The sequence below is a fragment of the Lynx canadensis genome, chromosome D4 (genome assembly GCF_007474595.2).
Source record: "Lynx canadensis isolate LIC74 chromosome D4, mLynCan4.pri.v2, whole genome shotgun sequence".
Lineage (NCBI taxonomy): Eukaryota > Metazoa > Chordata > Mammalia > Carnivora > Felidae > Lynx > Lynx canadensis.
In genome coordinates, this window is record NC_044315.2 from 7,551,458 (window position 1) to 7,566,524 (window position 15,067).

The 15,067-nt window shown below is 45.8% G+C and overlaps 1 protein-coding gene across 1 annotated transcript in view; it reads left to right on the top strand.

The window, feature by feature from the left end:
• GLIS3 (GLIS family zinc finger 3) overlaps positions 1 to 15,067 on the top strand; it is a 106,578-nt gene that overhangs the window by 65,111 nt on the left and 26,400 nt on the right. Inside the window, exon 6 of the mRNA XM_030294232.1 lies at positions 11,121 to 11,296. Coding sequence (XP_030150092.1) covers positions 11,121 to 11,296 — 176 coding nt within the window. The remainder of the gene's footprint in view (positions 1 to 11,120; positions 11,297 to 15,067) is intronic.

Below are 15,067 nucleotides of genomic sequence, written 5' to 3' on the forward strand. Positions count from 1 at the left end.
TTCCCCACGTCTATGCTGTGAGCCTAGAGGAAGCAGAAAATCCCAGTATCCTAGCCTTGAAGATGGAGATTAGAATATTGGGTCTTAGACTGGAAAAGCTTGGGGTCCTGGTGCTTTTTTTTTCTTTGTATCTGTGGAAAGTTTCCGGTACTTTTCGATCTTTATTCCAGGGCAGAGTAGCCCACAAGTCTTTAAACTTCTTCAGTTCTGATCTATGACCGCAGCCATGCTTTATCCTCTATAGCAGATATCAGTTGAGTTATTGGCCTTTGGAATGAGCCTTCTTCTCATAGAGATATTCGCCTTACTAACAGCTTCTTAAATATGCCAACCTGATCTACTCCTCTTAGCATACATGCAGGGAAATTGGTGATACCTGCTCCTTTCTTCTTACTTAGCTAGTGATTGTGAATGGCTCCGATGTCGGGGGGGGGGGTGGGGGAGCGGAATAAAACAACAAAAGGACATTGCTGAACTGGCTTCTCTAGTCTTGTCTGATTTGTCTCTGATCTGTCTCTAATTTAAATGTCTGTGTTGTCTGCAAAACTTTTATGAGCATAATTTTCAGAGTCCAATCTGTTTTCTTGATAACGGAGGAGAATAATGAGCTACCTTAATTTACTATTAAGTACTAAAAAGCCTGGGAGTCAACTTTGATTCCTCCCCTTCTCTAGCATTCTCTCATCTGATTAATCCGTAAGTCCTGTTAGCTCGACCTTCAAACACATCTTAAGCCTGATCAGCTCCACTGTCCCCTCCCATCTCAACTCTTGCAGTCCTGAAACTGTCCCCCACGCCAGGGTCTGGTCTGCTCACACCATCCCCTTCTCCCCTCACCCCATTAGCATAGGCAAGGCCATTGCCCCATAGCACCCACATCATGTGAGCTGTCCTTTAAACTGTAAATGCAGGGGCACCTGGGTGGCTCAGTGAGTTAAGCACCCAACTCCAGCTCAGGTCATGATTTCACAGCTCCTGGGTTTGAGCGCCACGTTGGGCTCTGTGCTGATGGCTCAGAGCCAGGAACCTGCTTCGGATTCTGAGTCTCTCTCTCTGCCCCTCCCCCACACTTGCTCCGCCTCTCAAGAATAAATAAACATTAAAAAAAAAATTTGTATTAAAATGTAAATGGAATATCTGACGATTTCCTACTGGGGCCCTTCCCCCACCACACTTGGATAAAGTCTGAACTCCTTTTTGTAGGCTCCTGGGCCCTCTGTGGTCTGGCCTTAATCACATCCATTTACCACTGCTCCTCCTGCTTGTTCTGCCCCAGCCACACTGGCTTTCTTGCGATTCCTGGAAAACACCAGCTCACCTTGCCTCAGGGCCTTTGTACATGCTGTTCCTGAAACTTGAAAGGCACCTTCACCGGAAGTTAACATGATCTGTGCCTTCGTTTCCGGTGTCTGCTCAAACACGAACCGCTTTGGAAAGGCCTCTCTTGACCACTTCACCTCAACCCCCCCCCCCCCCCGCTCACCCCCCCCAACCCCGCTCTCTTCTGTTAACTCTATTTCTCTTCATAGATTTAACAGCCCCTGAGATTACACTGCCTGCTTACTGATTGGCTTACAATCCACTAGAGCCGTAGCTCCCTGAGAGCAGAGACGATGTCATGCTTACAGCTCTTCCCCCACCGCCCTCAGCGCTTGGGAATTGTGTGGAATGAACAGGATGTGAACAGAAGGGAGGACTGCAGCTATGATTCCTTTATCATTTCTGGGAAAGGTAACAGGAATCCGGGGCAGGTGATGGCTGGTCTTCCAAGTGCACGTTCTCCTCTGCGTCACCTCAGGGCAAAGCAGGAGACGCTGATGCGAGCACTACACCAAACAAATAGCTTGACTCTTGGTCCAAATATCCCTTCACATCAGATTGCTTTCCATGTCTTTCTTTTTCATTTTGAAGTGCACTCGTTCTTCATTTTAAAGAGGTCTCGTTCATTTCACCCTTGAAAGCCAAGTCAGCCATCTTTATTTTGTTCCCACATTCCAAACAAATCCACCTCATGCAAAGCCCAAGATGATGTTTTTTTTTTTTAGTCCCCTTGGATTTTCAGTCAGGAAAGTGAGTCATGACAATAACAAGAAAGGCTTGAGGTAAAATAGAATTCCTTTTCTCGCAACCTCTACTTTAGTGCGTTGGCACGGGGCAACATGGAGTTCAAACTAAGCCATTATGTTCTTGACATGTATCTGTGTGTTCCTGTCACAGAGCTTCTCTGAAACAAGTCCTAGGGAGGCAGAATTCCTAAACTGAAAGCCCACGAGCCTTTCTAGCCTGAGTCTCAAGACATTGGCCCATTACAAAGTGCCTGGTGTCTGACAAAGAAAAGGCTGTTCGAAGGAAAGCCTTTCCTGAGTGTTTCTAGTGGGATATGGAAATCAACTTTATCTTTTCCCCTCTTGTGTGGGGGCGGGAGGGGGGGAATTGGCTGGGAAGAAACTGTATTGTGTCCTTTTGCAAGTGAAGGTCCATCTGCCTATTAGTGGTGAGGAGACCACTGAGGGGAGCAGAAGCCAAGAGACAAAGGTTCTTTGCTTCCTTTACTGAAAAAATAGTCGTCATTTGCTTTTCTGTTTTGTTGAAAGGAGAAACACCTTTCTCTGTTTTAATCATCTTCTTCACAGTAAATGACTGGAATCGTTCTCTTGAATAAGATGATCTCCCCTCAGAAACAGAAACTGTGGTCTCTGGGCAGATAGAATATACAACTGGACGTCAGCACCAACTGGGCAAAGGTACCGTCTACCTGGACACAGAAATTGGCACCTGCCCGGGAGCTCAGTCTGTTCAACAGAGTAATTTGTCAACAGCAGTGACCAACATTTATCATATACTGTACTTATCTCTGCGTAGGACTGGATGAGGAGATACAAAAGGGTAGCAAACACCCCCAAGCATTTGATGCTCTTTCTGTGTATAAGAGCCAAGGGCCCTTCTCTACTTGGGAATTTTTACTAGATGTGTTTTCCTCCCATTCATTTCTCCAACCAGATGTTAAGCCTTGTATTCAGGGGAAGGTACAGAAAATTCCTTTGTGGTTACTACAATAGTAACCTGGCATCCTGAAGATGAAAACAATAAATCACACATAAACAGCACATGTTATTACTGACCAAATCACCACCCAGTTAGTTCCTTTTCAAATTGATGCATTATATTGACTCTCAGGGTCTCATTTGGCAGTGGCTTTCAAAGGCACCTGGCCATCCTGGGCAGCAGGATGGCATCTGAAGTTAATTCTAGAAGTAAAGTTCTTCTGATGTCGTCAGAAGACTCGTGCTCACATTTTGAGACCAGGGGAAAGGCACGGAAGGGGCGGTTTTTTATCTGCCCACACCTCCCTTTCTCGTGTGTACCCCCAAACAACATTTTTCTCCCTCGTTTTTCATCTGGCTTTCTCATTACTCTCCCTTCTGAACGTTTCTCTTTCATCCGATGCACTCCGTGGCAAAGCAGACTGCACTCTGTGCCTAACACCGAGCCGAACAAGAGAGAGTCTTCTCTTTGCCACAGGGCCAGAGTTAATCCCTTTGCTTTGACCTGCTCAGAGCTGCCCAAAGGATGGTATCATTGCAGAAGGTTTTTTGTTTTGTTTTGTTTTGTTTTGTTTTGTTTTGTTTGATTTTTGGTTTTTTTAATTGCAGCATTTTTGACATCAAATGTCTAAGACCACTCAGGATAAATTCTCTTCTGGTCGGTGGTTTTTTTTTTTCTTTTTTTTGTAAAGACGATTTGGCAGAATCAGACTTTTCTTCCCTTTCTCCCCATCACATCAGATTCTGAAATAGACAAACAACTGAGTCACAGCCAATTCTGCAGTCAAGATAGTCCAAAAAATTCCGGCTCTTGGTTAAATGTGTCCTGCATAATTCATTTCTCTGACATATCCGGGTGTCCTCTCCCCCTCCCTGTTCGTTTCCACAGTGGGGAGATACTGTGATGCCCTCAGCCCTGCTTCAGTCTACACCCAAAAAAAAAAAAAAAAAAAAAAACACTTCTCTGCCTTGGGCACTGATAACTTTGTTTTCTGAAGTGAGAACTGACCCCCTCTCCCCAAACGGAGCCAAGTGTCCTCTAGAACACGATCCTTTCTACTTCCCAGAGACACTCACTCATCAGAATATACACGTGGGTCTTACTTTAAAAAGCCTCGGTGATCATTTCACCTACAGCCCGATTCACAGCCCTCATTTTGTCACGGTCTGTGGAGGCACAGGCAATCATTTCTGAGTCCTGGTCTTGTCCACTGTGATAAATTATCTGCAGTTAATATTGACCCAGCCTCTCGTGAGGAGAATGAAACGCTAAGCCCTTCCAGGAGATGGATTCAGCTCTTTGACTGGTTTGGAACAGAATCCTCGGACGGACGTACAGCTCTTGGCCTGCTTTGGCCCTGCCCAGATGGACAGTGTTGCAATTACCCACACTTCCCAGCGGCTGTTTCTTCATTACTGAAAGCTGGTCTTGATTGTCTCAGAAGCAGAATTCAATTTGCAGTTCCCCCAGTAACGTGCTGTGATTCATTCGGGGACAAATCTGGATTGAACTGAGTCCAAGTGTCTCTTTTGTGAGACAGAAGGGAAGTATAAGTAGATACTATAGTCACCCAGATGAGTCAGCCAGGAATTCATGAAGTGATTCATAAATCGTTATAAAGACCACTAAAGTCTACTAAAATGGAGTGCTGTCTGGCTATACAAAGTGGGGTATTATCATTGGGGGGTTTTTTTTAGATGTTAAATCAGATGTGAAATCCTTAAAACTGTGCTTTTCTTTTTAGGTTTTGAAAAGGATTCCTTTTTTCCCCCCCTCTGTAGTTGGCCAACTGCTAAAGCCATTTTTTATTGATCGGTTTTCACAGATGAATTTAAAAACCACCGCAGTTCTCTGGGGGATAACAAATACCTCCCCAAATCCACCATAGACCAGTTTGTATCCATTATTTCTACTCCCTAGCAGCAAATCAATAATATTTTCCGTGTGAATACAATGAAACAAGTTGTTCTGATGCATTCTTCCTTCTTTGGGAGGTCTGTTACCCCCCCGGGGGAGGGGGGGGGAGAACTGTCCAAAGCACATATCAACCAACATTTAATCCACTTGATCATGGAAACCCCTCTTTTCAAAGTATTAACCCCCAACCCGGTGCTAAGACGCTCAGTCCTGTATTGCTGGTTACAGCCGCTTGCATACACAGCACAAATGAAGAAAAGTAAGACGTACTTCTGACATGTGCTTAACCTGCAACGTGGTCTGTTAGTCAATTTTGTTTGAAGAAATACAGTATGTAGTTGACACAGAAATAGCTTGGACTTCGAGACAGGAGAGAGAGCGTTATCTGAAAGCACTTACCCAGTTGGAAAAGACAAAAGGTGTAAGCCCAGCTCGGCCATATGAAGAGCATAGCGCCTAACAGAGTGAGTTCACCAAAGCAAACTGGGACACTCATTGCCAAGTTTCTTAAAGGCAGTGGGTTGCTGATCTGCCCATCCCCATCAGCTGGTGGTAAGGTTCAGAATCTCAGACGCTCACAGGAGTCCCCATCCCCCTCCCTCACCCCGCCCATTCACCTTGCCCTGCATCTCCACTAGAGGGCATCTTTCCTTATAAGGATAAAGCGAGGTCTGGAGAACTAGCTGTGTGACTGGGCAACCATTTTGTGTCTTTGGGCCTACTTTATGTCATCCAAATAAGGTGGTGCTCCAGTGCCCTTCAGCTAGAACATTATATGATTGTATGAATTTGTGAACTCAGGATACTCTGGTGGGAAACCCAGTACCGAGAAATGAGACTCTTACACAAGGCCACCATATCTGCCCTTAGAACTAGAAAATTAGCCAGCTGACCAAATGCCTTGTTTTCTTTGAGCCATGGTATCCGTATCTGAGCAGTCAAGAGAGGAGAGAGTCCTCTAATATTTTTTATTTCAAGAACTCAATAGAAATGGAATGCCGTGCTGGAACCACAGTCTTACACAGCTGTCAAGCACTGGGTATGGGTCAATGTCACAGTTACCTTACGTGCACGTTCTGTTGAGAGCAGTCCTTCCATAAACATGTATTGATCAGCTGGAAAGTGTCAGACATTCATTCTAAAATACTCTGAGATCTCTGACCTCCCAATTTAAAATTGTTCATAATCTACCCCCAGCCTTCACCTTCCATTCTTGATGTTTCTTCCTGGTACTCGTGTCCCAAGTACAATGTATAGTTTGCTTATTTGACTTTGTTCATTGTCTGCCTCCCCTCACCAAAATATAAGCCCCACAAAGGCAGGGATACAGGTCATGTCTTTCGCTGTCCCTAGTGATCAGAATAGAGCCACACACTGGGTCAGTGCTCAGTAAATATCTCTTGGATGAAGAAAGGAATATGTTATCTCAGATTTTACGATCCCCAGTAGGGGCTAAGATTATCTTTACTTTGTACTTGAATTTGAGGCTGGGAGAAGTCGGGGAATTTATTCAAGATTACCCAGCTAGTGAGGAACAGAGCCAGAATCCAACCCCGGTGGGTCTTCAGCGATATCTATCTCCTTCTCCTGCCATCTGCAATTTTTCTGCACGTGAACCTCACTCGTTCTGTGTTTCTCCGTTGGGACCTACCATTCTGTGAAACGATGTAAGATTGTTTCTGAGTACCGTATTTACAGGAAAGATGGCCTCTTTGCTTCTGGCCCACCTCACTGCAAGGTTGGGAGACTCAGTATGAGCCGAGGGTGGGAGCAGACCACAGAACGGAAGGACTGTAACCGACTAGCTACCCCGAACAACCAGACGTTTCCTAAGATGTGTGTAGATACGTAGCTATAGAAGCCTTTTTAAGTCCTTTTTTCCCAGAAGCTTTTTGATGAGCCCTTTAAAACCTGTTTCCTGCCTGGGTTTTGTTGTTGTTGTGTTGTTCTGTTTTCTTTTTTGGCAGGAGGGTGGGGGAAGGGTACAAACCATTGAACCATGGCTCATGCTGAGGTTACATAAACTCCTCCACTGAATGAGTACAAACGGTTGACTCAGTTCTCTGGTTTGCTTTTGTGTGAAGTGTTTCTGGTAAGCAGTGATGTCTCAAAAAAAAAAAAAATTCTAGTCCGTTGTGTGCGTTCTGACATTAACAATCTTCTAATGTTTCAAAGAAGAGACTGGTGAGCTGTGTTAAATGAAATCTGTGAAATGTCAACTGCGGATCCACAGCAGGGGGGGACAGAGTTGGACCTAGAAAGATTTCAGACCTTCTCTCCTCTGGCTCTTGGACACTGCCGTAACTCAGAATGAATTAGAGTGACGTCGTCATCTTGTCCTGACGTGATGGGGGATGAGCTGTTCCATGGGAGGAAAATTGTAAATCACTGCAACTTAGACTCAGCATCAAACTTGTTTATTTTAGCATCAAAATATTTTAATTCCCTGGCTTTGGATTTAAAAAAAAAAATTCCCTGTTTTGGGCAGAATGCTCAGATCATATCCATTGTGGTAGGTGTGTGAGCATGTGTTCAAAAACCAAGGTTGGAAAATCAGCGAGGACGCTAAGACAAAGGGATCGTGAGGCCCCACACCCGACCTTCAGTAACAGTGAGAACTTTCCCCCTTTGGCGTAATGAGCTCCCGTTTAAGTGTGCGTGTTCTCGGTTCTTCACTCGTTTCTGGAGTGAATGGCCTCAAACCACTCAAGTTTCTTGAGTCCTTTTGGCTTTAAGAAAAAAACGTTTCCTGGGGCGCCTGGGTGGCTCAGTCAGTTAAGCGTCTGACTTAGGCTCAGGTCACGATCTTGCGGTTCATGAATTCGAGCACTGCGTCAGGCTCTGTGCTGACAGCTCAGAACCTGGACCCTGCGTCGGATCCTGTGTCTTCCTTTTTCTTTGCCCCTCCCCCGCTCACAGTCTGTCTCCCTCTCTCAGAAGTAAATAAACATTTAAACATTTTAAAAAATAAATAAAACATTTCTGACATCTGTCTTGTTACAAGTTGTCAGTGATTGTTCCAGAAGCTCCCAGGACCTTCCCTCTAACAGAGGGACTTCCCCACTTTTGCCCTCCTCCCCTGCCCCCTCACCCCTCTAATTTTAATGTGCTTAATTCTAGCCTACCTTGGGCTGGTTAACTAGTAAGCAGGTCTATAAAAATTGAATTTAAATTAGCGAGATTGGGAGAGATTTTTCAATAACATCCCATGTACCATTTTTCACCAGTGACAAAATTAAATCTACGTGCTGTACTTGAAAATCAATCACATTTACACACTCGTTTCTTACACTGGGCTTTTCCGTGCTGAATTCTTATTCCCTGGTTCCTAGCAATCGTTGGATAATCATAATCACATCTTGTCACTTTTCACCTTTTCTATGTATGCGTAAAAGTTAAGATTTCTGTTGGAGTCCCTTCCCTTTCCAAATCAAGGACTTCTCAAGGTGTTCATTTATCTCAGCCAGAATAGTTTACATTTAAATTTTTATTAGGACTTCATATGAAGGGACATAGTATATTTTAAAATTATGTTAATTTAATGCCATGTAATCTTACTTGTTTGAACATGGAGAAAACTTTAGTCAGAATTAGCAAACAGCCAAATGTGGAGTGAGTTGAAGGCTCAGTAGGTGTATTTTACTCCCTCCCAACGTCTCTGCGATCAGCATTGCTAACACCTTGATATAATAGCCCCCACATCTGTCTTCCTTTGCTCACCATCAGTACTTTATGTAATATGTGGTAGCCAAGAGGGCATGGCCAAAGTTTGGAACTTGTGTGAATGAATAGGTAAGAATGATGTATAATTACTGTATAATTATATATTCCCTAGATAGATACACGGATGTATCATTTGTAGGTAGGTATATAATCTACGTATAGCTATAGAGTCGGTTTGTAGGAATGTAAATTCTGGATGACTCCTTAATGGATTCTGTCCTTTTAGTTGGTTGAATTCTCCCCTCTTTATAGCAAGTAATCACAGTTCACCCTATAGCCACATCATCCCTAATTACAGAAAGATGAGATTTTATATTGCTGACAGTCTTTGCCTCCTTCCCCCTCCCCCTCTGCCTTTTCTCTCTTTGTTAATCAAACCCTTGTGTATGAGCCTGACTCACTTGCTGGGGGACGGGGGAAACGGAATCCCTTTCTTCCATCAAGCCGCCAATATCAGGCTCAGACTTCTCCGTACTGTGACTTGTGCCATCCACACATCTCTGCCCCATTGGACCTCGACAGAAAGGAAAAGCGGCTGAAGCACCAGAGAAAAGTCCAGAAAACCATCGAGAGTGTGCCGCGTCTTTTATTCCCAGATGAAGAAATAGAATTAGGAAGCAAGGCAAAGGAGCTCGCTGCCTTGCTCAGAACCGGAACTGAGATGCCCGTGACACAGGTTGTCTTGCAATCCAAATCCTCCCCCCTCTCCCTGAGGGCCTCCTGCCCACGGGGCTCAGGGGGTTGGGTGGTGGTGTGGACTCCGTTTAGCCCTGAAGCCTGCGATCCCACAATTCCTCAGCCCCCTCCCACGACCTCAGACAGCCTTGCCAGACACATTAGAGACATACTCCCCAGGAAAATCGCCTCCATATGAGGAATCCCGGCCTGCGAGTTCCCAGTAGATGTTCTCAGGGCAATGCCAGGGCTCATTTGCTGGCCAGGGCTCAATGGCTTTCAGAGCCATTCAGTTCAGCACGTCTTTTCAGGCTAATTCCAATTAGGATGAGACACTTCGAAGATACGTATTTCCCCGGCCCCGGGGCGCTCGGTTACCGGTCTCCTTCAGCAAAGTGAAAATAAGCATCTGACCCAGCCAGCGTGTTTCGGCCTCGTCCAGAGACTTCTCTTCTCCAGAGGTTGGCGAGTGCCAACCCCCCTCCTTGGTTCCCGCACCCCCTTCCCTCACAGCCTCCTCAGGAGGATTTTGGCCCACGCTTTATTACTGCCGCAGCACGAACGCCCAGGCTGGGCCCTGTTAACTGCCCCGATTCACAGCATTGCAGGTCACTTTATAAATCTGACCGGTTCCATGTCCCTTTCTACCATCCATGGCCCTACACAAGAGCCCAGCAACGTGAAGGGACTCATCCTTGTGAACTAAGCCGTGAACACCGCGGGCAACCTCTACGGGTCGGCGTAACACAAAGCCTGTCTTTTCACCCGGTGTCAGAAACAACCCACTGGAAGTTTTCAGCTTACTGGGCCTTTTGGGGGGGACTGGCCAATTCACTGCTGACACAGTTTGCTCCCCAGTTACTTTGCGGCTTCATTGCACCACACCGACGGGTTCCCCGGGCCGCCCCACTCGTGACGGCAGTCCGTGGACACCGGTAAACCTTAACCCTGCACTCGCGGGTACACCTTCCCTTCAGCGCTGGCGGGTCCGAACTGTCATTTGGAACCCAGGGAGTGAGACCCTGCCACTTGCCCCCTTACACTTAGAAGACTGGCAGAAAGCTGTCAGGCTTGGATCTCAGGTTAGTTGACCGTGTCCCCTTGTTTGAACATCTGCACGTCCCTGCTCAGAAAGCTGCCGACAGTTCTATTACGATTAGCACGCGTGACTGTGAAAGATGTCCCACATCGTGTTCCCGTTGTGCCCTGGGCAGTGTTCTCTACCGCGCGCGGAACCCACTCGGGTAGCCTGGGTTCTGGGTCCCCCACTCGACCTTTGAGGCTCAAATTCACGCAGTCTTGGCAGAAGAAAATGTATTGTTGAAAGAGAACAGGGTTAGAGAGGCTTACCTCGCGGAACAAAATGTTTATGAGCTAAGTGTAAATGAATCAGAAACATAAGGATCAAATTTCCCCTGAAATGCAAACGAATTTAAAAATTAGCAGGAAAAAAGGGGCCTGGCAAAAGACATGCTTTGCATTTCACCAAAGCCAGAGTATTTGAAATGCCTTTGGAGAGGCTTCACAGACCCAAACTGTGACTGCATTTTCCCTTTGTTGATCTCTTTCATCCCCTCAGTATCTCCATTGAGAAGTCAGTGGTTGAAAAGGGGAGAGGAAAGTCTTCACCAGTTTCTTTTGAGGGCTTTTTGTCACGCTCTCATCCAGCCACTGTGGACATTAGAATTCAGCTTTGAAGACTTTGCCTCTGCCCCTGCTTTTTAATGTCCCTCACGCTTCCTCTACGGTCCTTTTCCCAGGTTTGTACCTTCTGCCCCGTCCCCTCACATCAGCCCCCGGAGGGTTCCAGCTGCTTCTTCGGTCATGCAGAGGACGCAGCCCCCCCACCCCCAGCAGCCAGCGGGCGCGTCGCACCTGAAGTCTTACCAGCCAGAAACAAATGCTTCCTTTCAACCAAATGGAATCCATGTTCATGGTAAGTGGGAGCCGGCCACCGCCTTGAGTCTTGAACGGCGATGTTGTGCTGTCGCTTTTAGACAGATGTCTTAGTTACCAGGGGTGAGTTTCTGTGGTTCTGTCACACACCAGGCTTTGGCTTTAACGGCTTTCCTCTCAGATGTCACCCTTTGGGGCACCTGAGCGGCTCAGTCAGTTGAGCGTCCAACTCTTGATTTTGGCTCAGGTCACGATCTCATGGTTTGTGGGATCAAGCCCTGTGTCAGGCTCTGTGCTGACATGGTGGAGCCCGCTTGGGATTCTCTCTCCCGCCCTCTCTCTCTCAGCCCCTCCCCCACTCAAAATAAATGCATAAAAACTTCAAAAACTTTTTGTAAAATAAAATAGGGGGCGCCTGGGTGGCGCAGTCGGTTAAGCGTCCGACTTCAGCCAGGTCACGATCTCGCGGTCCGTGAGTTTGAGCCCCGCGTCGGGCTCTGGGCTGATGGCTCAGAGCCTGGAGCCTGTTTCCGATTCTGTGTCTCCCTCTCTCTCTGCCCCTCCCCCGTTCATGCTCTGTCTCTCTCTGTCCCAAAAATAAATAAACGTTGAAAAAAAAAAATTTAAAAACAAAAAAAAAAAAAAAAAAAAAATAGAATGTCACCCTTCATCATCCTGAACTCTCATAGTATTTTCCTGGTGTTGGCGCTAAGCTGATATAACTTATGACACCCCAAAGTGGTCAGCCCAAGATGGTGATCTGTTCATTGGCCGGGAATTCAACACCTCGCAGATAGGCCCTAACGACAGCGTCTCACTTCCTAAACAAAAAACAGTCACGTAAAAGGGAACAGGAATGCTTTTGCCCAGGCGTGCCCCTCCTCCCACAGGCCCCATATCCCCAGAGCCTCTCCATCCTTCAAGGCCCAGGTGAAATGACACTTCCTCTCAGCAGCCCTCCCTGGTTTCCTAGCTGGATTTCATCTCTCCTGACTCTGGACTCTGATTGCACGTCACCTGCATCTCTCTGATGGCACTCTTGCTCTCTCTCTCTACCTCGTGCGTTACTACTTTGTGAGGAAAACCTGCCTTTACTTCCTCCCGAGGTCAGAATTTTCTGACTCGTTCTTTCTCGGAAAGAACTTCGCACAGTACTCTGCACGTTGTGAAGACGCGTAGATACTTGAGAAGTGCAGAGAGAAAGAAGAGGAGAGAAGGAAAGCAAGAAAAATCATGATGGTGTTCACAAAATGTACAGATCCGCTGTGTAACTTGGAACATACGTGGAGAACTAAGTTTGGCTTAAATTCTTTCTTTACACCAGTTTTGCTGACTCAGGCACCTGTTTCTGTGAACATCCCTAGAGTTCAGATGCCAAGTCATGTAGAGTAGACCATGCATAACCTTTTGCTTCCTGGAGGCAAAGGGGATACTATCCATTTAAATAAGAGTTTCAACTCCTTCTGAAAACTGGGATTCTCCTCCATCTGTCTCTTGCCGATTCCTCAATTTGCTCACACGAGTTCATGACCTGAGCCGAAGTCGGGCGCTTAACCGACCGAGCCACCCAGGTGCCCCTCCCTCCCTTGCCTTTATGGGGCTCGTTGAGAAGAGGGATAATGTTTCTAGTCTTAGAGCAAGCGTAACTCTTGGTGCAAAGTAGGCATTTAGTAAATATTTACTGAATAGATGATTGACACTCTCGCATTCCACAAATGCAAAATGAAACAAGACCCAGAAAATGAGACCTACCTTGTGATTTTGCCCTACCTCTTGGCCAAAGGCTCTTCTTCCATATTCCTCTTCTTTAGTGGGATCATGAATACATCGTCAACTTGAAATTGTTGAGTTGTTTTGTTTTTTTAACTTTGACTTTGTTAAAAATTCCCATGGCCAATCAGAAACTGCTAACAGCAGCCTAAAAATAAATACATATGGTGAGTCTTTCTGGAATAGATCAGGCTACGGTTGTGCAAACTGGGAAATCATAACTCTCTCGTAGAAGATGGGCAAGTGGCCCGCTGTGATGGGCTTGCAAAGGGAGTGTCCATGCTTTAGCCACTGGGCCGCTGCTGGGAATGACGGAGTAGGCATCCAGACACAGCCTTACTTCATCCTCCAAGCATTTTGTCTGAAAATGTTTTTCTGGAACTTGCTAGGCACGAGCATTGCTCGTCAACTGCCCCTTAGGATGAGGAGAAAATTGATCTAATATTTTTCAAGTGGGTGATACAGTGCTGGGGGCAAGAGGAGGTGCAGAGACCTTCTAAATGAGTTGTAATTATTGGCCGTGCCTTTCAGCTTCGGTTGGATTAGTTTGCTGGGTGATGTCATACAGCATCTTGGTCACGGGGAACTTCATCCCCTAATAAAACTAGGTCTTTAAAAGCCCAAGCACTGTGTCACAGTTGCTAACACAACAGCCACAATGAGTGAGTGTCCTGTCTTTCAAGAAGGTCATGGCTTTATTGAGTGCCGTACCCCCTCCATCCTTTCCGTACTCCCTGCGGTAGGTAGAGGTCAGAGAAAATGTCATCAGTATATTTTTAGAGATGGGAACTGAGACCTAGAAGAATATCAAATGTCTAGGCATTGCTGCCTTCTTGGCAAAGCCCTTGGATGTCTTTTACAAGAGGTGCACATTTCCAAGCCACGTTCTTCATCTACGTGTTTCTAAATCAAAGGCACACCAAAATATGTGTCTGCATCTTTCCATGAGGAAATATATTTGTATGTAGATGCTGTTGCCTTACAGAGAGCCTTAGAATTAAAAGGCCTTTGGTCCTACAGATGTGGATGAAAATGAGGTCCCACTGAGTTTCACGCCCGCCATATTAATTGATACAGTGCTTCGACCTTGTGGGGTGTGTGTGTGTGTGTGTGTGTGTCTTTGTTTATTTACTTACTATCAAAGTATGCTTGACATACAATGTTATATTAGTTTCAGGTGTACAATGTAGTGATTGGACAATTCTGTATGTTACACTGCACTCACCATGATAAGTGTACTTACCATCTGTCACCATACAACATTATTACGATATTAATGAGTGTTTTGTAAAAGGCGTACTTTGAAAAGATGAATAGTATTGCTTTTTCGAGTTCCCTCACCTGGTGAATGACCTAGGACTAGAGCTCAGTTTTGTCGATTCTTCGTCTATTCTGTCCATTGATAATGCCTTCATGAGGAAGGTGGATAAGGTGTCATTTCTTTTCATGTTTGAGTGTTGATAGCATTTACGGGCGTCTGTTTGGGTGGTATCTCCAAGGCAACTTGTAAGTACATTTTAGTCTTTTATTTTAGATGTAAACAGAGGAACAACCCTTTCCAATCATGTAAGCTTGTTCCTCAGTCTTTTCTTTCTCTTTGGGACCATTCTCTTGCCCGGGCAAGCTTCAGAATTTTGCCTGGATTAGTTGCCTGAGAGTTGATATTTGTACATTTTGTTACGGTGCTAATGGATAATTTCTTTTTAAATGCCCTATTCATTCCGGGCTGTTAGAATGCCATGGGAATTCCTAGAACAGGGTTTTCACAACCCTCCTGCTTCTGGACCCATCAAGGAGAGGCCACATTCAATTCCGCAAATGACATGAATGTCATTTAATCGATGCAGTGATACAGGCAATACCACCACTACTAATATCAAGAAGTACCCGGTTAACTCAGAGGAGGGTGTCAGAGAACCGTTCCTAGAGGGGACTCCAGAGTAGGCTTTTGAAGATGAGTAGCTCATTGGGTAGACTGTGTGGGCAGAGGCCTTCCAGGCAGGGGAAAGTGAAGTGCACAGGCAGGAACGCAGACCACAGC